A 24,650-nucleotide genomic window follows, 5' to 3' on the forward strand; every position below is an offset into this window, starting at 1 on the left:
TTCATGTCAATACACAGCTGGAATGTCCTATTCTTCAACATGAAAAAGAACTTTTCCTTTGCTGTGCAATGCACAGCAAAGGAAAAAAACACATTTTGTATTATATGACAATCTAACCACTTACAAATAACTAGAACTACCAACCAGTTGTCTGTGGTACAAATGTAGGCAGAGATGGACGCCCATAAAGCCTAATGACCTTTACCTTTGACTTCTAAAATATCATCAGTTCATTGACTCAGAGTGAACATTTTAGCAAAGAGTTCTTGACATATCACATTCACAAGAATGGCCCAGTGGAAGGATGGATGTGTGGACAGAACGTCAACCTGAAAAAAAAAAAAAAAAAAAAAAAACTCTTCACCCTTGGCTATCACCTGCATAGAGGCATGACAAAAAATAACTGCAGAGAAACATATGACTTCAATGATTTTGTTTAATTTTCCGATTTATCTCTTACATTGCAAAAACAATTGATTAAAGGTTTGAGCTTAGGAATTCATTGATAGGTTTTAATAAGCTACGAGTCAGGAACTATCTGAAGATATAAGACAACTTGATGTAAGAACAGACACCCATTCCATGTAGCTGGGAAGGATCCCTGTTAAAAAGCAGGTGTTCTACTATGAAGTTAGCTGTTGAATGAGGCTCATTTCCCAAATGAATCGTTGAATATTTGACCATTTTGGGTAAATCCTTAATCCTTTGGGCCAACTGATAAAAATTGTTTGATTTATTGAAGTATAAAGAAACTGTGTAATATTTATTTACTCTTTTTAGGACAATTTTGCATTCTATGCATATACTTTTTTATTCATTTTTTCCTAAATAGTATATTTAATTGGTAGTCAATAAGATTTTTTCATTCTTCAACAATTATATTTTAATCTGGATTTTAATCCGCAAAATTACCAACATGACATGACATTTTTTGCAAAATAACTTAAAATGCAGTGTTCCAAATTAATATGCAAAACAGAGTTTCAAAGCACTCAATAGTCTCTAAAGGATTAAAAACATAAATCTGTTGTACTTTTTTGCATTAGGAGGTATTTTCCTCAAATCAAAGCTATTTCAATCAAAAACATCTTTGCAGATCAAGTTACATATTAACATAGGAGCCCTTCTTTGATATCACCTTAATAACTCTCTCATACATTGAACTTGTAAGTCCATGTATGGTTTCTGCCTGTATTTCCTTTGAGGATGCCTGAATTGCCTCCCAGAGCTGCTTCTTTGAGGTAAACTCCACCCTCATGGAGCTTACTTTTAAAGATGCTCAATAGGGTTGAGGTTAGGAGGTGATGGAGCCACACCATGATTTCTTCTCCCTTTATGCCCACAGCAGCCAAGGCCTCAGAGGTATTTTGCAGCCTGGGGTGGTGTGTGTCTTGGCACCATCCTATGCCATGGCAGGAAATGGGCAGTTAAGAACTCCACATATTTTGCTGAGGTCATTTTGACACCCCTACCAACTCACTTCCCATGATTCCAGCCCAAATCATCACTCCACCACCTCCTTGCTGATGTTGCAGCCTTGTTGGGACATGATAGCCATCCATCAACCCTCCAGAACTCCATCCAGCTGGACCATCTAGTGTAGCACGGCATTCATCAGTGAATACAACTGTTTGAAAATTAGTCTTCATGTATTCCTAAGCCCTCTGAAATCCTTTCTCCTTGTGGGCATTGGTTAAGGGTGGCTGAAATACAGCTTTATGCACATCAGCAAGCCTCTGGAGGATCCTGCATTGAGAGGTTCTTGGGACTCCAGAGACACCAGAAGCTTCAATTACCTGGTTGCTACTCATCAGTGGATTTTTCACAGCTGCTCTCTTAATATTATGAATTTGCCCTAAGAAACTTTCCTTAAATATGCCTTTATCTGAATGAACCTGTCTGTGCTCATCTGGTTTTAAGTTGTGCATATGCAAACTGTATTTTAAGCTTTTACAAATATCAATGTGAAAAAATCATTGTTCAAAAAACATTTATTCCCACCAGCTCTTAAACAGACTGAAAAACTCATCAAAGTTCAACTAAGAAACCACAAAAACATGAACTTAAGGTTTCTCCTTAAACGACTGTCATATAAAACTATTCATCTGTGTTCAAACAAAGAGAAGAAATGTTTAACATTAGTCTTTATTTATTCATACATGCAAACAGCTGACTTTTAACATACTTTCACGAACAATTTCATACCAGATACAATATTTAGGAAATAAAATCCAAGACTCTCAAGACTCATTAACATTTCTTAAAAAGTATTTCGGGTACAAAACTAATAAAAAAAAAGTCAAGTGCAACAGTGTGGTTAAAAACATAAAAGCACATAAAAAGCATTTATAAAGACACTGACTTTGTTTCTTTCATCACACTGATTTCATATAAAAGTATTATTATTAGATGTTTCTCTGTGATGTGAGTCTACAGACGCATGGCCTGCATGCTCCGGCTCATGGTGTCCCAGTGGGCAGGGTCCCAGGCCAGGAACCAGCCTGTGAAGGTGGGGGGCTCATGGCCTTGTTTCATCACCACCAGAGGGGTCTGCTTGTCCCGTCCACTGGGGTCAGACTCCACATATTGTTTGGCTGCAGAAGAGAGGGGTGGGAAAATATTAACATTGTGGTACTACACATATACACCTGCTTTTAGATGTATTCATAGTGCCCCCCTGTGGCAGTGAGAGGTATTACAAGTGAAATTAAAGGCAGAGAACATTTATAGCCTACTGATTTACTCTGAGGAGAGAAAAGGCATAAAGAAGAACAGATAGGGTTAAAAACGCTATTGTTTATTGATATAAAGGACCCCAGATGTCTCAAAAGACCAGCATCCTGTTTACTGCAGCCGTGTTAAGTTCTGTCTTCTGGATATACCTTCACATTAAACCACAATAAGATAATAAATAGAGCATCTAGAGCCAGTAAGAAATATTCATGGTGATGTTTAGTGGTGAAAACATCACCCAAAGATAACTGTAGTTTCTATTTAATAATATCACAAATATTAAAATGTTTTTAGAACTTCAGCAGAAAGAAAATGCCAATTTGTGCATATTTCCATATTCCATATTATTTTGCTTGTGTCAAATTGTTTATCGTATTGTTTGCCGTTTTTTGTTGCATTTGACATTTTTTAAATGAGATTAAATGTTTTTTGTCCACAAAATGTTTTGCATTGATGCAAAAAAAATGTGAGCAAAGAACATTTAGTAAAATTTTGCAAAATCTTTTTTCATAAATGTTTTTAGGTAATGCAGTTTGTTTTTGTTTTCTTCCCACAAAATGTTTTTGTGTTTGGAAAGATGTTTTCTACTACTGTTATGTGAGGATTAGAATCAACGGGTTGAGCAGCAGGTAGTGCCACTCATTAAAAAATGACAAATACTACAGAGGAAGAGGGCTCAACTCCACATAGCATCTTGGCTTTTAGCCTATAGCCTTGGTTCTAAACTGGTGGGACGGGACCCAAAAGTGGGTTGGAAAGCTCTATTCATTTGGTCACTGATGTGTGCATGAGAAAACACTGCATGTATCAAATGATGTGCTTTTGTTATCAGGATAAGTCTCAATCTCCTTGTTCCATCGCATCTGTTACATCTCAAGTCCAAAATGCGTAATTTTTAATTAAACCACTTAGTCATGATAGGAAAAAGTCAAGAAATTTGGATTGTGTTTGGTTATCAGGGAGGTGCATCTTTATGGAAGAGAATGAGGGCCAATGGAAAAACTGGGATCCAATGTTTTTCAACTCTGAGGTTAAAGTCACACTTCGAAGAATAAATTCAGAACTCTGAGAAAAAAAGAATTGTGACTTTAATCCCAGTATTACAACTTTATACTCAGAATTGAGTATTGACTTTTGAAAAAAGGTGCACCTCAATTCTAATCTTCTACTCTTTTGTTTTCTTCAGTTGCCCTAATCCTCCTCTGTAGCTCCTGATGCTTGACCAGCTGAGAGACAATTAAAAGTGGACCAGATGCTGGTTGTAGTTGTTGGCTAGTTTGAACACCAATGCTGTAGATGTTAGTAGAACATAAAATCCATCCTGAATCAGAATATTTTCAAACTAAGCTTCATCTAAAGTCATGTCGAGTTCTTAAACAGCGCTGGTCTGGAAGCGGCTGCCATGAATGACACTGAATGTGACTGTTTTGTTTACATTTGTCCTAATGCCCTGGGGTAAAGGAGGTAATTTATTGTATTTTCTACACTCTCTGCTGCTGATCTCTCAGGCATCAAATCAAGAACTGAAACAGTATTGCGTATTCTCATAATAAACTTTGTATCACCGTCAAAGTCAACATTATGGAGCAACAACACATAACCATAATCTGTCTTTAATCCTCTTCGCTACAACAGCTCTGCTGATGAGTCAAACTGGAAATCTCACCACATTTGATGGATTCAGTCCTCTCCACCTCGTTGGCATCCTTTCCGATCCAAATAAACACCTGCAGCAGAAATCAGACGTGTGAGCGAATGTTTAAGGTGGAGGCGATCACTGAGGTGATACAGATGGGGTTTACCTGGTCCCAAGCATCCAGCAGCATCACGTCGTCTTCAGCCAAGTCGTCCTGCGTGAACTCTCCCGGAACCTCCTCAATCTGCACGCCATGAGAACACAATGATTATAAAACCGCTCTACAGCAAACCAATGAACATGCCGCAGAGCTTCTGTTAGATCACACCAGGGTTCATTTGATTATAGAATGACGAAGTCTTTTCAATTATTACTTTTTAACCTGATAATTAACAGAAAGAGATTTCAATCAGCTGACTCATGAGTTCAGGTTTTCAATAACCACCACATGGACATGGGTGAGTTTTAATAGCATGGGCTGGATACTTACGATGAACCTGCCGGTCTTGTTGGAGCATCCGAACAGTCGAGGAGGATGAGTCAGGGTTTGACTCTCCAGCCTTTCTGAGGTCTGATATGCTGCTTTTCCTCCTAATGCCGCCCAGAAATCAGCTGCAAAATAAAAATGTGAGTGAGGACTTTAAAAGATCATCCAGCTGATGTTTTCATGTTTGTTTAAATACTCAACTGCTCAGACCATGCAGGACCGGTCCAGGTGTCAGTCATACATTATTTGTTTATGTATTATAGGAGGCTTTCATTACATTGAAGCCATGCAGAACCAACACTAGTCCAGGCTAGCATTTATTTAAGCACCTGTTTTTCCAGCTCAAAGTCATGGCTGTTACTTATGTTGACATGAAAGTTTTAAAGGAGAATTCCTGCATTTATTTAAAAAAACAATCTTGGCTGAGTTTTTAAAAATATTTTGGGTCTTATAACAGGTTCAGCTAACATATATAGCCTCTTTGTCAAAGCTTTGTGAGCCAAATCCTTGTTTTTTTCCCCTTGAGATTATAAATTAATCATGTTTTTCTTAAACAAGGTTGGTATATAATTTGGGTCTTCAGCAGGCTATGAAATATAATATAATGTAGGCAGTGACCTGTTTCATTTCCCTCCGTGATGCGTGTGCTGCTGCAGTTCAGCTCTTTGCTCATGTACTCTGCTCCCTTTAACTCCTCATCGCTCGCTCCTTTACCCATCCACAGGTAACCCTGTCCAGATTTCATCTTCAGAAGGAAGGCGTCATTAGAGTTCAGACTTCTTGCAGCAGCATCCACCTGAAACACATACAAAGTTAACCACCTCATAATGAAATAGAGTTCTTCTCTTCATGTGGTGAGTATGGATAAACCCTGACCTCAGCGATCCTGGTGATGGTGCCCAGGTTTCTTCGGACCTGGAACAGCTGGGTTTGAGGAGTGGGAGCCTGAGCACAATGACGGGACGTACCGTTTTTATAAACGATGAGGGGTTTAGATTTAAAGAGACTGAGAAGATGGGGAGGCTCTTTACCCTGGCACACTCGGACCTGAGGACAAACACAATGGAAGAGGCAAATAGGTTTTCACACGGACAGTGTAGGGAGGAAAAAAATTATCTGACAAGAATATCATTTAGGAAATATCTCTTTTTAAATGAATGGAGAGACTATTACAAATTAGAAATGCTCATTTTGCATTATTACTTTCTTATCCTTCGAATTCTTAAAATTCACCCACTTATGATTGTTTATGCTTTTAAATATCACAACCTTTTGCTCCTGACAATGAAACATTAGTTATTAAAGTGATTTCAATTGAATTTATCACTAGACAGTGCTGTTTCACACCTAACCGGTTTGGTTTGGTTGAAACAAACTTAAGTCCGTTTGCAGAGTAGGTGTGGTTTATTTGTGCTGATGTGAAAGCCCGACTAAGACTCCTTGAAAAGGTTGGTAACTGTCCACAGAATCTGGTGAGGTTCGTCAACATTGAGCCAACATAAATGCAGGAAGCTCTGAGCTTTTTTGGATTAAACTAGCCACTGTAGTCAGTCAAACATGCTTTAAACTACAGGCAAATACAAATGTCTTCATTTCTTCCTGTTATCAGGCTGCTGTCTATATTAGAAATGGTATAAAGATAAAGAACATCCAGTGTCTCCTACTAACAGACATCAACCCGAGGTGGGCTATAGGATCTGTCTTTGTGTCAGCTTAAGGTATTAGAGATGCATACATGGATACCTTGTACACGTATTCATAAAAAGTAAATTCAGACCAATTAGAGAGCATTTTCCGAACACATCATGCTTTTAGGTCAGTAGTAAATGTCCCAAGGGAACACAGGCCAAAGCCTGTATGCAACAAAGGAACAAACTGGTCCATGATTCAGACTACATTAAAAAAAGGTGTAAAAATACCCTAAGTCCTTTATTTCAAACACCATGCGTGCATAGAACATTTTAAAATAATCTCCATTTTTGAATCATTTATGTTATAAAATAGCGCCAAAGCTTAAACAAAATCCCAGATCTTCAGTCATATTTGAACCAAAAGCTGCTGGGAGAGAAAGAAAGTCAAGCATCGGTCTAGTGAACCTCACAGAGCAGTAGATACTAGGGCCTTGTTCTTTGTCGGTGGGTGTTTTTGTTTTTCTCCACTGTTCTTAAAATAAAAAAATCCTGTCCATGCACATTATGTTCTCAAATATGTCTTCGTCCACACTAAAACACAAAAACGCCTTGTCGTGTGCCATAAAAGTTCCCCTTATGTCAGCAGGAGTCTGTCCTTCACTGTGTGGGTGAAAGAGCTTATTCACAGACATCAATGATTTCTTGGATTTGAACATTTCCTCACTGTTCCTCTGCAGTGACCATTTTTTAAAAGTTATCCCATCAACCTGAATAGAGTCTCATCCAAAACCACCACTGCTGGCAGTTGTTCTTTGTGTCTGAGTTTGTGAGATTGTGTTTCATATGTTTCATTGTTCTATCTGGCTGAAAGATCCCTTTAAGGCATTGTTAGGCACATTCTGTTCATTTTCTCTTCACACTGGTTTTACCTGAACAGCGTTTCCTCCCAGAGATCGATCGAGCTCCACGGTGAGGAAAGCCGAGGCTGTCAGCTCATCGAGAGAGGAGCTTGATCCCTGCCTGCAAGTCAGCAAAGAGACATGCAACAAATATTAGAGCTTTGTTTCAAGATTATAATATATAAATATGTTTTTATTATTGTAATGTTTCATTTTCTTAACATAATCCACAAGAGTGCACCAAACAGCAGAAAGAGTTAAAGACTAAAATTCAAAGATTCAGTGACAAAAATAAAATCAGAGCTGGTGGAGACCAAAACAGAGCTAAAAGAGAGAGAAAAATAGAGAAATATTTATCAGACGGGCTTGAAAACGATTCTTAATGTTGCTCTTGTCTGCCATGTTAGTTTAAAGACAACTATTTCATGACTAAACAGCAATATGCTGACTTTTTAAATCAATATGTTGCTTTTTTGTTTACTGTTTGTCCTGCTGCCCCGAACACAAATACTGCTTTCAAAGCTGCATTCAATCATAAATGTGCTGCTAAAAAAAGTAAAAAAACTAAAAGGTGATTTAAGCTAACTGGGATTACATCTTACACATTGCACCTGATTATTTCATCAACAGCGTTATCTTTGTTGCATTTAAGTGAAATCTATGAGAATATGTCTGTTAAATAATTTGAAATTCAGTTTAAAAACTGAAATAAAATATGAATGATTGGATATAGAGAAGCTAAAGTTTGGAGCTGATTATCAGAGGGTATCACAGGTAAATCCAGAGTTTTTAATTCTTTTCTCAAACTGTCTCAGTATCTGGTCGTGGTCGTACCAGGTGTAGATGATCTGTCTTTTCCCGTACGTGTACAGGATGATGTAACAGTCGCCGCCGTAGAACTGACCGTGCATCTTTTGGTCGATGGGAACTCTGCCGCTGCTCTCCACCCTCCAGATCTGGTGGACAGACACATATAAATTATACGAGGAGGAAGACAGAAGGATGTGCTCCTGGAAGCATTATCTGTCTCCTCATTAGGCTTAAAATTTGTTTTAATTATCACAAGATAATCACGTCGAATAAAACATTTTGAAGAAAGCAAAACATCTCCATGTTTACGGAGGTTGTAAAGGAGCATCAGATTTTGCTGTAAAAGCCATAATAAGCTCAGTAGCTTTTGCAGGATGAACACAATCCACCAAAGTTTTTTTTGGCTTGACCTGTGGGCTACACAATGTATGACATAATCGTTTCAAAAAAGATGCAGCTGGCTGTCCACATGGAGACAATTGATAAGCGTTTACAGATTTGTTTACTCTGGGACTTGGTTTCAAAAAGTAGCGTTTACGGCCTCCCAAAACGCCATTTCTGTGTGGATGAAACGCCAATACGACAAAAAACATTTGCGTATACTCCTGAATTCATCTCCGTGTGGACGGGGGAAAAGAGGCGAGAACAGAACTGGAGCAAAGTACTGTCTCTGTAGGTGCATGCCCAAGGGCCTGGGTCCACAGCTGTTGTTTTTTGTGTTTGCAGTGCTCATATTCAAATCAAAACCAGTCTAGTTTCGCATTTTATTGCCCTCAGCATTAACCCTTTTTTGTCTTCATACTCAATTGCTCTCAGTTGAAAACTGTGAAAACAAAGTGTTCATCAATGCCACTTCACTTGCCAACTAAAATAAAGAAGTGGCAGGACTTTTGATATAATATATATGGATCTGACTAGTCTTTCCAAGTTAAGTCCCCAGGTTAAGTGCTGCTAATGCCAGGATAGAATTATTTGACATTTTTCATGTTTTCTAAATTATTTTTCATTAAACAAAAGAAAAAATGAGCATCTGGAGCTCTTTAAAACAGACCTCATGATACAGAGAAAAAGCAGTCATATTTTGTAACCTGAAAACATTGGCGCTGTAGACACAGACCCTGGAACTCTTACTGTGTTGTGTTCACTCATGCTTCTGCGACTGCACAACACAATGAATTAACCAATGGGAACACCAAATGTCATGCTGTTACAGAATCAAACCACTACAGCACTGAAATGCACTGTGGAAACACCGTGATTGTTTCAAAATCATGAATATTTTATTATTTTATTTTATTGTAGTATCAGAAAGTACAAAATCTGTATGAACTTCAGTCGTATTTGTTACCAAAACGGAGAGAGAACCATCTAGAATGATCAAATATGTTGGCAATATTTAAAAAAGTGGGTGGAACTGGTGAACATATTGATATAGCAACTCTGTCCTACCCCATTGAAAATAAACTAATAAATGTAAAAATTTGAAATATTGCTCAGCTCTATAGTAAGTGTGAGTCTTTAACATTTTTATATATTTTGCATTCATATATATTTGTGTTATCCTGTTCCTTGATCAGTTGACTTAAAGTTTTCTTGGTTGTTTTTGTTTAGTACACTGGGCTCTTAATAGCAGCTCTTCATAGGTTATCAAATATATAAGACCAGATCACTTGTGTAGTTGTACTTTTTTTTACTCACCTTTGTTTCCCCGCTGCCGTCGTCCACCATGTTGTACTGAGCTGCCATTTGATGGCATTCGTGGAGCTTTGAGGTGTCAAACCCCACTTGCTGTATCCTGGCAATCCTCTCGGTGACAAATACCTTCCCGAAACCAACACTCTGGTCTTTGTCCTTCCAGCACACGAAGAACTGTTTAAACATAGGGGTCTCCCCCCCTTCTGGCATCACCTGGATCTGCAGGAACAAAGGGAACGAAACAAGAACCAGTGAAAGCCATTTTCATTTTGTTTTGCTCAAAATTAATTTAAGAAAATGATTTAAGATCATGATTTTTCGACCAACAATAATCTCCGAACATTGAAATATAAAGAAATAAAGTGAGTGAAAGTAAACCTGTGTGTTAGCTGGGTAGCCCATCTGTTTGATGAAGCCCTCGGCTGTTTTCATTGCCTCTTTTCTCTCGCACGGGTTGGCGTTGCGTCCTGATGGTCATAAATACAAGAAGAGTCATGTTGACATAAAACCAATAACCTGCTGCACAGGGACAAACACAATAAACCAGTGAAAGCAGACACTTCTGTTTAATTACCTTTCCAAACAAATATCATCCTGTTTTTGCCGTGGTCCAGGATGAAGCATTCGTCAGAGATCAGGTCGCTCTGGAGGAAAGGATTCTCCTCCTTCACCACGCTCAGCTTCATGGATCCTGAAGCATCAGAAACCTGGAAAATATCACCACCGATAATCAGCTGTTGGTTTTAACATAGAGGCCATGAATATAACTGGCCTAAAACAAACATCTGACACATGTTTGGATGGAAATTAAGACGTGTCTTTCAAAACAACTTGTTGCTTCTTGTTTGCAGAGTAGGTATTAGCTTGTGGTTTACTGGTCCCCATTCATTCTTATCAGTAGCAGCTTCACTGCACACAGCATGGAGGGATAACAACCCACAATAAGAGAGCCACAGAAATACTGGATGGGCTGTTGTTTAAACAAGAGGAGGGGTGGAGAGTTCTGATATCAGGCTGTCGCTGATGACAGATTGTTAAAGCTTAGTGTAGACACACAGACTAAAGTGTGGTCAAGTGATATCCATATACCCAAAATGCATCATGGAAATGCAAAATGTATACATGGTCATTTAGTCAAATGCATCCCCACCAATAAAGAGTGAGTTCCCTGAAAGTGGTGGTTTACCACCTGCAGACTAAACTCTGCATTTGTACTGTTAGAAGCCTGCAAGTGCAAATACATCCAGTTAAGTCACAGACCGACAGCCAAAGAGTTTTTAAATTTTAGCAGAGTTGAAGATATGGGGAATATGAGGACACCAAGTCACAGTAACAGAGCCACATAAATAATGTATGGACTGTAGGTAACATCCTAACTGGTGAGCATGCAAGTAAGATGTAGCACAACGTTTCCCCCAGTCGCTCCTTTGACTGTGAAGCAAGTTGGTGGCAGCGTCATGCTGTGGGGATGCTTCTCAGCAGCTGGCCCTGGTAAGCTTTTAAAAGTAGAGGGTAAAATCAATGTGCCAAAATAAGGTAAATCCTGGAGGACAATCTTATCCAGTCTGCAAGAGAACTATGGTTCGGCAGAAGATTTGTTTCCTGCAGGACAATGAGCTGGAGCCTAAAGCGAAAGCTACGCAGAAATTATTTTAAGTCAACAAGGTGCATGTTCTGGAATTGCTGAGTCAAAGCCCAGACCTCAATCTAACAGAGAATTTGTGGCTGAACTCGAAAAGGGCTGTTCACACCAGATCCCTGTGCAACCTGACAGAGCTTGAGCAGTTTTGCAAAGAAGAATGGAGTAACTTTGCAAAGAGAAAAAAACCAATAAAGCTCCACAGTTCTATTTGATAACTGATATTTACAGGGCTTAGAGTACGTTTTTTTTTTTTTTTATTATTGGATCTAGTGTTGAGAGCGAGCGTGCAACTGTGTGTGATTCATGCTGTTAGGGCTCGGTTTAAGAGGTGGGAAAGTGGGTTCTAATATTAGGTCATCACTGCAAATGTATTGTTTATGCAGAGTGTGAACGTCATTCATACTACTTGTGTGCAGAAGCAGTGGAGGTGGCTGGAGCTAAGCAGCACATCTTAACTCGTCTTCTTGTGTTACTTTTTTGATTGAGAGCTCCCTGGTGGTCAAATTCATATACTCTATGTATAAGGAAGACAAATCTACATGGACTCAGTGGTATTTTAAGTATATGTGTTAATGTTGTACCATGTAAAGTTTGGCCATTTTCCTGTTGGACACGTCTGCCTTTGTGTCATCATCATCGCCCTCTGAAAGCTTCGGCTTCACGCCGAGGACCTGATAGGATAAGTAATGACACAAGCTCTTAGACAAACAGGTGAACCACAGTTACATAGAGAAAAGTGAACAGAATCAATTTCCATTTGCAGATATAATGAGTGCATTGAGGTAAACCCAAAGCTGCATTATAAACATTTGTGGTGACGGTAATTGTTCGGAAAATCATCCAACAAGAATATCAGCAAGAGCCAAGAAAGGTGGAGACATTCAGTCTATTTGACTGAAACAGTTTATCTCTATTGGGACTCTGATATATGTTAAGAGAATAACATGTTTGTGTAAGCCATCCCACCTTAGTTAACTGTGAGGGTTCACTTCCTTCCTCTACGACCACCAGCTCTGCTCTGGCGTTCCTCTCGTTGTCTCTGATGCCTCGGGCCACCTGTGCAGCCTTCAGTCGCTCAAACTTGTTTGACTTGGATCCACACCACTGATAGATCCTCTGCAGTGAACACAGAGTGTGTTAGTATACATATGTTAACACATCTATAGATAATCTATCCTCAGTCTGTAAACATCAAACTGTCCTCACATCTCCGAGGTCAACAATGAAGCAGTCACCGCTGTTGAAGCTGGACCAGCAGAGAGGCACCTGTGTAGCCCTAACGACCCGCCGCCCTTTAATGTGAAGGAGTCTCTCAGCTGAGAGGTCATTGGTGATCACATGATGGAAACCTGAGGCTACGCCCCCTGTCTAATTAGAGGAAAACAGCGTTAAAGCACCTTTATTCATCTGTTGGTTTACTTTAAACTTTTCTGTCCCATGAGTCACTGCTGCCTGTGGTCAGGTGTGATCCTTGGGAAAAATAAACAGTGGCTACAAACATGAAAAAATGTTCTGAAAGCTTAAAAACAAACCTGTGATACTTAATTTGAATTTAACTTTTAAGTAGTGTCGTTTGTATTATTGTTCAAGGTTTAGCTTTGTCTCTGTTCTCCATTGTCATACCCAGTGACAGTCTTGACCCCTACCTTGTAGGTGATTCCTCCTTTGAAGTAACTGGTGAAGGCCGTAGACTCGACCCCCTGCAGCTCCCTGTACTGGACTGGTTTCCCTCCCAGGTAGTCGTCCAGCTGCACGGTAAAGATGGCTGCCGCCGTGCTCTCATCCTGGCTGCACTCCTTTCCTTTAAAGATCAAGCACAGGCTCAGACTGGGGAAACAGCAGATGTTTTCATCTGTTTTGCTCTTGTCAAGGCTTCATATAGTGGGACCAATCAAAACATCCATTTATGTGTCAGAGCGGATACTAAGAGGGAGCGTCTTTGGATGAATTAAGTCCAGGAAAAGTTTAAATGTGGCAGAGATGAGGGGAAAAAGACATTAGTCATAGCTAGATCCAAAAATATGTCAACAGAACTGAAGTCTGACCAAAGGAAAGTTAAACAGACATAAATATGCCTCAATGACTCTTGTTTTTCCCACAGCTGAACACTGGGCTGTTGTAAATTTTAGACACAAAGGAAAAATATGTTTTCTTTCCAGTGTCACTCTGAATCCAAAATTGCTCCCTAGTATTGAAGACTGAATCATTATTTTAATGTTTTAACATGCAATCATTGCTGTTGAACAGATTAAAAGTTTTCTTTTTCTGTGTTTAACTTAAAACAACAACATTTTGATGATTTCTGAACAAAAGGAGTTAAAATTGGCACATCTATAGAGATGCATTTCAAGGAAAATAGCTTTTTAAAGTAAATGGGTATTGTTGGAGGAAAACTGCTGTTCATTAGCTTGGATCCATTTAGTTTGGAAAGTCTTTATTGCCCCCATAGAGCCACACAGGCTGCTATACAATCCCAATGCCAAAAAAGCTGGGATGCCATGTAAAACAAATATAAGCAGTGCAATGATTTGCAAACCTCAAAAACCCATATTTAATTCATAAAAGAGCCAAAATGACATTTTACTATTTCATGAAAAATATTTGCTAATTTTGAATTTGATAGCAGCAACACTTTTTTAAAAAAGTTGGGACGGGGCAACAAAAAGCTGGAAAAGTAAGTGGTTCTAATGAAAAACAGCTGGTGGAGCATTTTGCAACTAGTTAGGTTAATTTGCAACAGATCAAAAGTATTTCTGGGTATAAAAGGAGCATTTCAGAGAGGCAGAGTCTCAGAAGTAAAGATGTGCAAAGGTTCACCAATCTGTGCAAAACTGTCTAACAATTTTGGAGCAAATTCAGAAAAACCTTTATTAATGTAAAATCTCATTGACTGAATATCATTAGACCGGTGTTTCCCAACTATTTTCCTTGGAGCCCCCCCCCTACAATTACCTAAGAAACGCGGCACCCACCCCCAGGACCCAAGAGAGGCGAGAAAGTGGCACACTGCCATCAAAAATCAACATAGATTTTATTTGTTTCACTGATAAAACCCTAAAATAGCATATGTATGTTTTCTTATCAAAAGACCTTTTTATAAACTACCCAAAAACTGCTTTATCATGGTATTTGTCAATATTTGCAAATCTAATTTTGGCAGCCTCAGAGTAGACCACTGGGGGTCCCAGACCCTAAGTTGGGAACCAGTGATTAGACGATTCAAAGAACCTGGCAAAATCTTTGTGCACAAGGGAAAAAGGCACGAAAGTTCAAAAATATTTTTGGCACTCTGGACAAAAATGTTACCAAGCAAAGGAGTTTCACAGGCACGTCAGATATCACAGAAATCCCCATAGAGATGGAGTGGATATCTGGTCGACTCACCTCTGTAATCATATGTGGTCAGAAACAAGTGGGATATCTAAACTCTGCAGGCAGATGCAGCTGCCTTCTTATTGGCTTTCACAAGATCTTCCAAATCAACACAGACAAGCTTTTGACAAAGCTGAAATATTTCCCAGCCTGCTGTTGTTAACAATGCAACCGTGACCCGGTGTCAGACAAGCAGTAGAACAAAAATGGGTGTTAATGACACAGCTGTGCAGTACTGATAAGTAAATAACACAGATGTATTGATGGTTTGGTTGAAAAGACAACAATATATCAGCAAGGCTGGTTGGACAAAAGTAGGCCTGATAAGCCTGGGAGCCTAATTGCAGGGTGAACAAACCCTTGCCACGGGTATTTTGTGATTAAAAGACACTCATTTGTGGGTCTGATTATAGCCGCTCCAAAGAAAAAAGCAGAAGAAGCATTTTTAAGTATTTCTCTGCCCTCCAGGTTCAGTCTTTCTCTCTTTCTGCAGCTAAAAACCCACAAATAAGACTCCTATAACCTCAGATGTAGCATAAGAAGCCAGGAGTTTGACACATTATAATTCACATTTAATCATATTTCACAACTTCTCTTTTTTTCCTGCAGCTGACAGTTGTAAGATAACGTTTAAAGTAATGAATACACAAAATACAAAAGCAGAAGTGAGACGATCCCTCCATCTTTAACAGTAATGGTGTCCCTTTCATGACCCATGCGTGTATAAATTGGTCAAATGTGCTGTATGAGATAAGAATAAGGAGGGTTTGATCAGAGAGAGTACTTCCTCCCTGCAGCTCTGAAACTTTCCATTCCCCACAGAGTAAATATGAAGATGTTCTTTGAGTGAGTCTATCTTTATGAATCATTAAACATCAAACATATAAATGGACGTCTCTGCCATTCAGTAAGTGACCACATGAGAAAACACTCAATGGGCAGTTTGACGAGTTTTCTGCTGATGCTGCTGTTCCCCTCCAGCTGTCAACATCATTTCATCAACATTCAGCATGCCAATGTCTTCTTTTAGTCCTTCCTTTAAGAGATTTAATTAATGCATGACAAGAAACATAGAGGCTATTCCTGCAAGGGAAATCTAGTATACTGTTCAGTAGAAATGATCAATTGAATTATGTATTTTGGTTACTATGGTCAAGGAAAACAGATGGTTTCTAAAGTCAAGCCTTTTTAGTGGTTTTAGGTTATATGTCAGCATCAAGCTGATTGATTTTCCATCAGCTCTCAGTTAAATTCAGCTCTATATTCTTGCTTGTAGGCTCTCTGAATTATCTTATTTTGACAACAATATATGTTGCTTAGTGGACTTCTTAACAATGAATGTTTGATAAAACCAACAAACGAACGAGAAAAAAAAAAAAAAACAAGAGCATAAATCATGAATTACTTTTGAGTCCCAAAAGTGGTACATTGAAGCAAAAAAGTTTAAAAAGCTTATAGAGAATCAACGGCACACATGGATTAAAAGCCTCCCTCTAAAGTCTGGAGGGATGGGGTCAGACAATGCCCAATATGGTCTGTTTCCACAATGTGGTTCTATTTGGTTAAGTCCAGTTTGTCACCGTAAACCCTGATCTTGCCTGTGTTTCCACAGCTGATGTCCATCCAGCTTCACTAATTGTGATGGCAAATCCATCTCTTTTTAGAGATCTGGATTATTTGGCTAAACTCAGTAATAAAAGGCAGCCTTTCGCTCCCAAATTGCTTTTCATTCTGAGAACATCCAGATGCAACAAAGTGAAACAACATGATGTCATAAACATAAATGGGAGTTCATTTTCTCAAGTTGTCATCACTTTCTACTTCATAAAACATTAAGCAGCACTTGTGGTGGTTTAAAAAGCATTAATGGGGTTTTATTATTCTTAGAAATATCTAAACACAAAAATAATTTCTCTGTTATCATCCCAAAGAGCCTTGTTAGTGGTCTTTCTTTCTATCCAATCACAGCTCATTTCCTGTCTAATAATAATGATTTCTCTCCTCATCTTCTCTGAAGGTACGCCACAAAGATTACAGCATGCATGTAAAATTAATGAGTACTTCCTGTTCAGGGTTTGTAAATGGATCGAACATGGACAGCATTCCGAGAGAGAGAGAGAGAGAGAGAGAGAAAGAGGAGTCTGAAACATGCTGGAGGAAGGATCTATGTATTTAATGACGGCAGCCTTCTTTGAGATATTTAAAGGTTTGAAAACATCTGAAGCTGTCGGCAAGGAATGAAAATTCATTCATGTGCTTTAAGGACTTTAAACTTTGACTTTGACTGATTCTGTGTTTAAGGAGAACCTTTACTAAACACAGATCTATATCTCTAATGCACTGTAACTAGACTGTGCTTGTTATGTCACGACTCTGCCGCACCTGAAATTACTGCCCCTTGTCGCTGATTGGTCCTGTCACTTTCTAACCGGGCCCAAACGGTTCAGATGGGAGCTTTGCAAGATGGATTCGCCAGTGAGAAACATGGAAATGGGCGTATCCATCTGCTTTGCAAGGTTACAGTTTTTGCAAAGAGATTGAAAGTATAGTGCACAATATGCCAGCAGACATTATTCAAAGAATCGCAGTCAACCAGTGATATCTGGCGAACCAATCACAGGGCTTGTGGTCTGCACTGTCAGCTTCGTGCAGAGGACTCTGCATAAGGTTCAGGGTTATGTAGAGGCCTACTAACCTTGCAAAGCAGATGGATACGCTCGTGTCTGTGTTTCTCACTGGTAAATCCATCTTGCAAAGCTCCCGTCTGAACTGTTTGGGCCTGGTTGGAAAGTGACAGGACCAATAAGCGGGGCAGTACTTTCGGGCGCAGCGGAGTCGTGATGTAAGTAAACAGCAACAAGAGGCCAGTGGAGTAATGGCAGAAGAGATTAGTGTCGATGCTGCTAAAGCGCCTGTTTTATCAGAACCTGACGACACTTCTTTGTTAAAAAAAAGAACAAAGAACAGCATTGAGTTGTTTCCTTTTCAAAAACGACAAAAGTCTTGTACTGACATGTCTGCAGTCACCATGGTTTGCGTTATGCAGTTCTGTCTCAGTGGAGTTTACTCCTTCGGTAGGGGTGGAGCTCGGCAGCGTTTACGTCACATGTTTTGTTGCTCTGATTGGCCCATAAAGATGTGACAGAACGTTCATCCAATCACCCTCCGAGTTTTTTTTTTTTTTTTCCAAAGGATCTGCCCTTTCCCAAACGCTATAGGCTTTACGATAGGTTTTCCAGATGGAAAAAACTCCATCTGGCATGTCAGGTTAGAGGCCTACAGGTTATATTTGTGATTCAAGCTTTGCTGCTTCTAACATCAAGCTAGCGTATCATTCATTATAACATTTGGATGGACAAATACAGTAAATACATGTTTATTTACAGTCTTTTCTTGGTGCTACCTAGCCCTACCCATCTTTCTTCCAATGTCATCACATAGGCTGTGATGATAAGTTAGAAACCTCTGCGTAGTCCATCATGTCTAATTGGACACAGGTATTATCGTGAAGATTCTAGAGTCTGACTTCAACATCAGGTATCAAAACTAGCTTCAGTACTTTGAATAAATGTTGAATTAATTACTTGTTGCCTTTAACTGAGTAGAATATTGTTGTGCTTCTTTCTTCTGTCGGTTTTGTGACTTTGGTTTCTCCATTAATGGACCCAACAAAAGCAGTTTGACACAGTATTTGACACGTAAGAAAAAGAACGATCGAGGAAGTAAGATGATAGAAACTCCCATAGTCAGCATGTGGTTTGCAGTAATGCAGATAATTGGGGGTTTTAAGCTCTGGTTTTTACTCATTGTGCAAGTGATGGGAACATGCCTTGATTATAATCAACAGAGCAGAAAAGTACATACATAAAAAAGAGAGAGGGCTCTGTTATGGTATGCCGTAGACATCTTTTATACTAATTGGTAGAGTGTCTGTTTGTCTGTGATGATTTGCATGCCACACAGATGCTTCAATTTTCTTTGAAACCTCTCAGAAGACTTCTTGGGTATACTGGTCCAAAACTGGAGCCATACAAAAATCATAAAAATCTGCAGATTTTCAATAAAATCCCAAATTGTTATGCATTTCGCTTCAGTTTGCTCCCGTCTCAGTGCCTGTCCCCCATAATATCACTTTCCCTGTATGACACATACACTTATAATGTGTTCCATTAGCCTCAGATGTTGGATGTCAGAGCTGGAAATGACATCACACCAGAGTTGAACACCTTCCACTTACTAGGAGTTCTTAACTGGGGGTACTGGGGGTTGGTCCAACTTTCTGACTTGGAAATACGGGTGCATAACAGGGTGCATTTTTGACAACATATCCAACTGTTGTCTTGGAATTTCCGAGTTCCGAGGGTAAATGGACACACCATCACATATAATGCCAAAGAGGAGACTGCCTTCACTCTCAAACTTACGCTAAAAGACAGAAACTCAACTGCCTTAAGACTGGTTAAGTTAATACTCTCCTGATCATAATATTACATAAAAACAGTCCTGATGTATCAGAAAGAGTCCGTACAACCTAAATCAGGTCAAACAGTTAGTACATACATCCTTAAAAAGGTGCACTGATGGTTGAGTGGTTAAGGCGCACGCCATGTACGCAGGCAACCAGGGTTCAAATCCAGCCCGTGGCACAATTTCCTGCATGTCCCTCCCCACTCTCTTCCCTGTTTTCCAACTCCACTGTCCTCTCTCTAATAAAGGCATGAAAAAGCCCAAAAATAAATGTTAAAAAAAAGAAAAAAAAACCCATTAACTGGTGTATTATCTTAAATTTATTGTTGATATTCTCAGTAGTCCACTGTATTTGCTGTAATAATGTATTTATTAGTGTTGCCATAGAGAGAAATGTCTGCCAACCTCTGACCTTTAGATTGACCCTGATTTGACCAGTTAGGACCTTCCTTACTCTGTCTAGAGTTTACAACAGTCTGTGAGGGCCTGGCTTGAAAGAAGTTGAATACTACTGCACTACATTTTAATCATTCCTCTATTTCTGTTCCAGTAATACTGATAGTGGTTTTAGACTATGGATGGGATACCTCTGACCGCCACCTTTCCATTGAGATCAATATGATGCCTGTACAGTATGTTGAAGCATTCAGGAGTAGCAGCCTTTTTATTTAGGTATATGACCTTTTGGGAGTCTCCAGTTTGAAAACATCTAGACTTTTCCTCATAAAAACTGGTGTAAAAGCTCCATTTTCTGTTCTGTTATCACCTTTGAAGCTGAACTAGCTAAGGCTTCATGCTTTGGCCCTGTTCACTTTCTAGCTAATACCTCCCAGCTGCTGTCATCTACAGGCATCTTTATGACTTTAAAAATTCATCACTCAATACCAGGAGCAGCTACAGTGAGTCTGAGAGTTTAGGAAGAAACTTCAGAGACTTACCTTTCTAAAGACACCTTGTATGTGATTGTACTCCAAATGGTTCAAACACTTGATTCAATTTCTTTTGGGTACTCAGGCCTTTAAGGTTTTAATCAACAGCAATTTATGCCAGGAGCTACTTGTTCTTCTTACTCAGTCAGAAAAGCCTCTAATGTCCCATAACTTTTTCAAAGTAGACTCTCTATGTATTTCTATGTAACTTACCCTTTTTGCTTTGACACGCTTGTTTTTCTAGCTGTGACAGTGACACTGCAGCTTGTGTGCACTTGTGGTTGAACAGAAGAGACACGAATCAGCACGTGGTCAGTCAGTTGTTGTGTTAATATTTCCACTGAACATGCTGTTAAAACAGCTCGTAGGATAATGTGTCAGTGCGTTGTCATGTCACTGACTGAAGCATGCCGAGAATCACTTGCTGAAGGAGTCGACAAACCGGAAAAGTCAACACAAAACGATCCTGAAAATCATATGGGGAAAGAAACCATGCAGGGCTTTAAAAATCTTTGTTCATGATAAAAATCTATACTTAGACGCAGGGGCTGTTTTAGTAGGTGGAGGTCCCAGACTAAGACAAATATGAGGCTCTTTCCCATTTAGCTAAAATCAATCAGTGAATGAACAAAATACTTCTAATCATTTCTTTTCAGCTACCAAAGCCAAAGAACTACAGGACATGACCAAGTGGTAATTTTAAATCTCCAGATAATCAACAGTGCTTCATCAGCTCTCAGAAAAGCATCAGAACTCAAACTCAGCACATCCTTGAACATGTCTCTAGGCCAGGAGGAACTTAGAAAAATATGCAAGAAAAATAAGAAATGACTATTGCTGACATATCTGTTCTTCTGACACTAATCAGACATTTTGATTTATAGGTGCCATTTTACTACACAGAAATCAACTTAACTATTGTTCGCTTGATCAGAGAATATTTTGGGGCTTTTTGAGGGGCTTGGACCTTGCTGTTGGGGCCAAGCGTCCTCCACTTTTTGTATAATCACAATCTCAACCATAAAACTGCAGATGAGCATGACTACAGGGTATATCAGGGTGTTTTCAAATCAGGCAAAACTGTTATTGAAGGCGGAAATATTTTCATATGGCTCCTAAACTGCCAAGAAAAAGACAGAAGAAACAACCATGGCAGCCACACTGACTGACTTTGTTAATGCTCCACAGAGTCCATCCTGCTACTGTGAATGGTTTTAGTATCTTCAAAATGCCAACCATCACCCTCTTCCTACTCTCATATCTACCATGCAGTTCAGAGGAGGAAGTGGTCCATGTTTCGTTATACTTGAGTACACTTGTGTTCTAACTGATCAAATAGAACTGGACTTTGGGGTCACTTGTACTTGGATCTTGGCCCTGGGTCTCCTATATTAAATTCATCACTCCCCTGCTTTTATAAGCATGCTGCTGAAGAAGCCTCAGTCGGTTTCTTTGAATCTGATAACATCTGTGATTTAGCAGAATGTAACCGTCATCACTTTCCTCTTTTTACTTCCTGGCACCACCTCTGCTTAATTTTCATCAAAATATCAGTTATTTAACACAAACGTGTTAGAGCCAGACAGACAAAAGGAAATGAAAATGGGAAATCATTTTCTCTATTTTGCATCCAAGAACAAAGTTACAATACCAAATTAAAAGCAACAATATGCCGTTTTTTTTTTCACCTTAAAAAAGTGATTTCAGATTTAAGTACACTTCTTACCTCCTGGCCTACATCAGTCTGAAGAACCCTTGAACTTATATCTGATCACAGGATATTTTCTTACTGTGTGCCCTAAGGGTCAGAACTAAAATTAAAAAAAAAAAAAAAAAAAACTTAACAGAAAGTTAAGAAAAACTAAATTTACAGAAAGACCTTAAACTTTGTGAGCTGGTCTCATTGGATGTTTTAAATAGAAAGTTGGCTGAATTGGAGGCAGAGACATCTAGCTGCAGATGTTTTGAATAAATTAACTTGATTGTAGTTGATCTTAACAAATACTTGCTGCTTCTCTTGTTATTTCTTTTCCTACAGTATATTCATTGTTCTGGACTCTTTATTGTATGGTTGGTGGTTGTCTGTAACTTTGTAATGTAACTGTGCTGCTGCCTATCTTAGCCAGGACACTCTAGAAAAGGATATTTTTTAATCTCAAGGTGTCTTTTCTCCTGTTCAATTAAAAAAAACAAAAAACAAAAACAAAAACAAAAAAAACCTTTCAACATTAAGTATGGTATCAGTCCACATCATTTAGATGGTGACTGATGATTCAGAACAGCAGCTGCTTCCTTTTCTCTTGCTCGCTCACCCCTCTCTCTTTCTCTCTCCCTCTCTTGCACAGAACCCTCCCCCTAAACACCGTGGTTTGCCCGTGTATTATGTGGATATCAGCCATACAAGTTTGTTCTCACAGTCACCTAACAAAGACTAAATTAAAAGGTTGCTCTCCATCTCTCCAACTTGGCACAGCTGTGACGTATAAACTGGTGCCTTATGAAGATCTCTGTCAGGATGGATGGATCCAGTGTGTTTTTAAGGAGAGGCTGAGCCACAATTTGCCACATTCTACAAATTTTGCAGCAAAAACAAATAAAACGCAACAGACTCAGTTGTGCAAGGTTCAAGTGTGTGACATTTTTTTCAGATTAGGGATCTGAGGAAAAAAACATCTGAAAATAACAGACTCAGTAGGCATAGACTATTAGCTAGGTTTTCACCAATATTCTTTTCCTTGGTGTTTTCCTCTTCTTCAACTAAAACACACACCGGGACAGCCAGCTGAGGATTTTGACCATCCTCCAGGTTTGTTTTTCTTATGAAGTCCTGTTTGATCCCATGAGTTTCTGTGAGATCTCATGTCTGCTGAATCTTTATTGTGTAATCATAACTACAGACCAGTAACCTTGTTTCACACATCCATCTTATACCTCTCATACACAGCGTTTGGGAAAGGGCAGAGGCTTTGAAAAAACTCAGCCGCTCAATCAGCCGCTATCGAGGAGTAAACTCCATACAGAACTGCATAACTTTAACCATGTCAACTGTTGACATGCCAGTACATGACTTTTGTCGTTAGTGAAAAGAAAACAACTCACTGCTGTTCTTTGTTCTAATTTTGACGAAGAAATGTCGTCAGGTTCTGATAAAGACTGATGTTTTAGCAGCATCCACGCTAATGTCTTCTGCCACATCTACACCAGCTTCTTGTTGTTGCTTGCTTACGTCACGGCTCCACCGTGCCCGAAAATACTGCCCCTCGTCGCTGATTGGTCCTGTTACTTTCTAACCGGGCCCAAATGGTTCAGACGGGAGCTTTGCAAGATAGATTCACCAGTGAGAAACACGGAAATGAGCGTATCCATCTGCTATGCAAGGTTAACAGACCAGTGTGTGTGGTCATGATATGGTTGAATTGTCTAACATATGCTTTCAGAGGAATTTAATGTTAAAAATCTTTTGAAATGGTCCTTTTATCTATCTTTAAAAAAGGATTTAAGGTTTTAAAAAATCATCTAATGTTAGTCAAGTGTTTCTTAGAATATGATGTGAGCAGTGATCTGTACTGGTTTCCTGTCCTGATCATCTGATTATTTTGAAGGTTATTGTATCAGTAATCTTTATTTTATTTATAGGAGGCAACAAGAAAGAAAAAGTCTGGTGTGTTTCCACCAAGTGGTGTGGGTCAGTTTTGCTCTAAGTGGCATGCAGTGTTCATGTTTCCACTGAGAGTCAGGAAAAGTACCGAAGTAGCCAGACTTTATTGCCAGGCTTTTTGGCACCCTTCTGTTGGAGTACAAAGTGTACCTATCAAACCCTAAATAGTGGAGATGAACTCACTTCTGGCTCAGCAAGTAAGGGTACGACTGGCTGTAGAAACACAACATCAGGGTTTACCGTATCAAACTGCCAAATTTACGGAACCAAACCAGACTGCTCAGTGCAAATGCAGAATAAGCTTTCTCTCTTACCCAGCCAGTAGTGGAGATGATAGAAGAAGCTGTCCCTCTGTTTGACTGTGCTCAGGATCACATAAGCATCTCCTGTGTAAAAGTTCCCGTGTAAACTCTCAGGAACAGGAACTAGCTCCAGATTCTCAATCCTCCAGATTTGCAGACCAGCTCTCTGCCCCGCTGTGGTGAACTCTTTGTGATGAAGGGCCATGGTTTATTCTGCTGCTGAAGGACTCAAAGTGACAAAGATGACGATGATAATGAGTGGAAGATGTGACAGCTGAGAGCAGAAACACACTGTAGCTCTGTTCCTCACTGACTGACTGACCGAGCTTGTCTGCCGCTGCTTTTCCACTTCTGCTTTAACACACGCTCACAGTGGGTGTGTCCAAATG

The 24,650-nt window shown here is 39.4% G+C and overlaps 1 protein-coding gene across 1 annotated transcript; it reads right to left on the reverse strand.

Annotated features, from left to right (window-relative positions):
- Window positions 1-1,973: 1,973 nt before the first annotated feature.
- scin (scinderin) lies at window positions 1,974-24,581 on the reverse strand. Its single transcript, XM_041809925.1, has 16 exons — window positions 24,274-24,581; window positions 13,180-13,334; window positions 12,740-12,901; window positions 12,500-12,649; window positions 12,115-12,204; window positions 10,466-10,598; window positions 10,270-10,358; window positions 9,895-10,110; window positions 8,221-8,342; window positions 7,417-7,507; window positions 5,733-5,903; window positions 5,475-5,652; window positions 4,860-4,981; window positions 4,536-4,613; window positions 4,400-4,460; window positions 1,974-2,594 (listed from the first exon to the last, which is right to left on the reverse strand). Exons 1-16 carry the CDS (start codon window positions 24,464-24,466, stop codon window positions 2,431-2,433), a joined length of 2,175 nt encoding a protein of 724 aa, XP_041665859.1. The 5' UTR covers window positions 24,467-24,581; the 3' UTR covers window positions 1,974-2,430.
- Window positions 24,582-24,650: the final 69 nt, after the last annotated feature.

Source organism: Cheilinus undulatus, linkage group 16, assembly GCF_018320785.1.
Source record: "Cheilinus undulatus linkage group 16, ASM1832078v1, whole genome shotgun sequence".
Lineage (NCBI taxonomy): Eukaryota > Metazoa > Chordata > Actinopteri > Labriformes > Labridae > Cheilinus > Cheilinus undulatus.

Excerpts from the sequence above, each read along its gene's own strand:
- scin (XM_041809925.1), bottom strand. The coding sequence starts at position 24,466 with ATGGCCCTTCATCACAAAGAGTTCACCACAGCGGGGCAGAGAGCTGGT. Across the intron at positions 10,359-10,465 it reads GATGATATTTGTTTGGAAAG|GACGCAACGCCAACCCGTGC; the intron begins GTAATTAAACAG and ends TATGACCATCAG. Across the intron at positions 4,982-5,474 it reads CACGGAGGGAAATGAAACAG|CTGATTTCTGGGCGGCATTA; the intron begins GTCACTGCCTAC and ends TTTATTTTGCAG.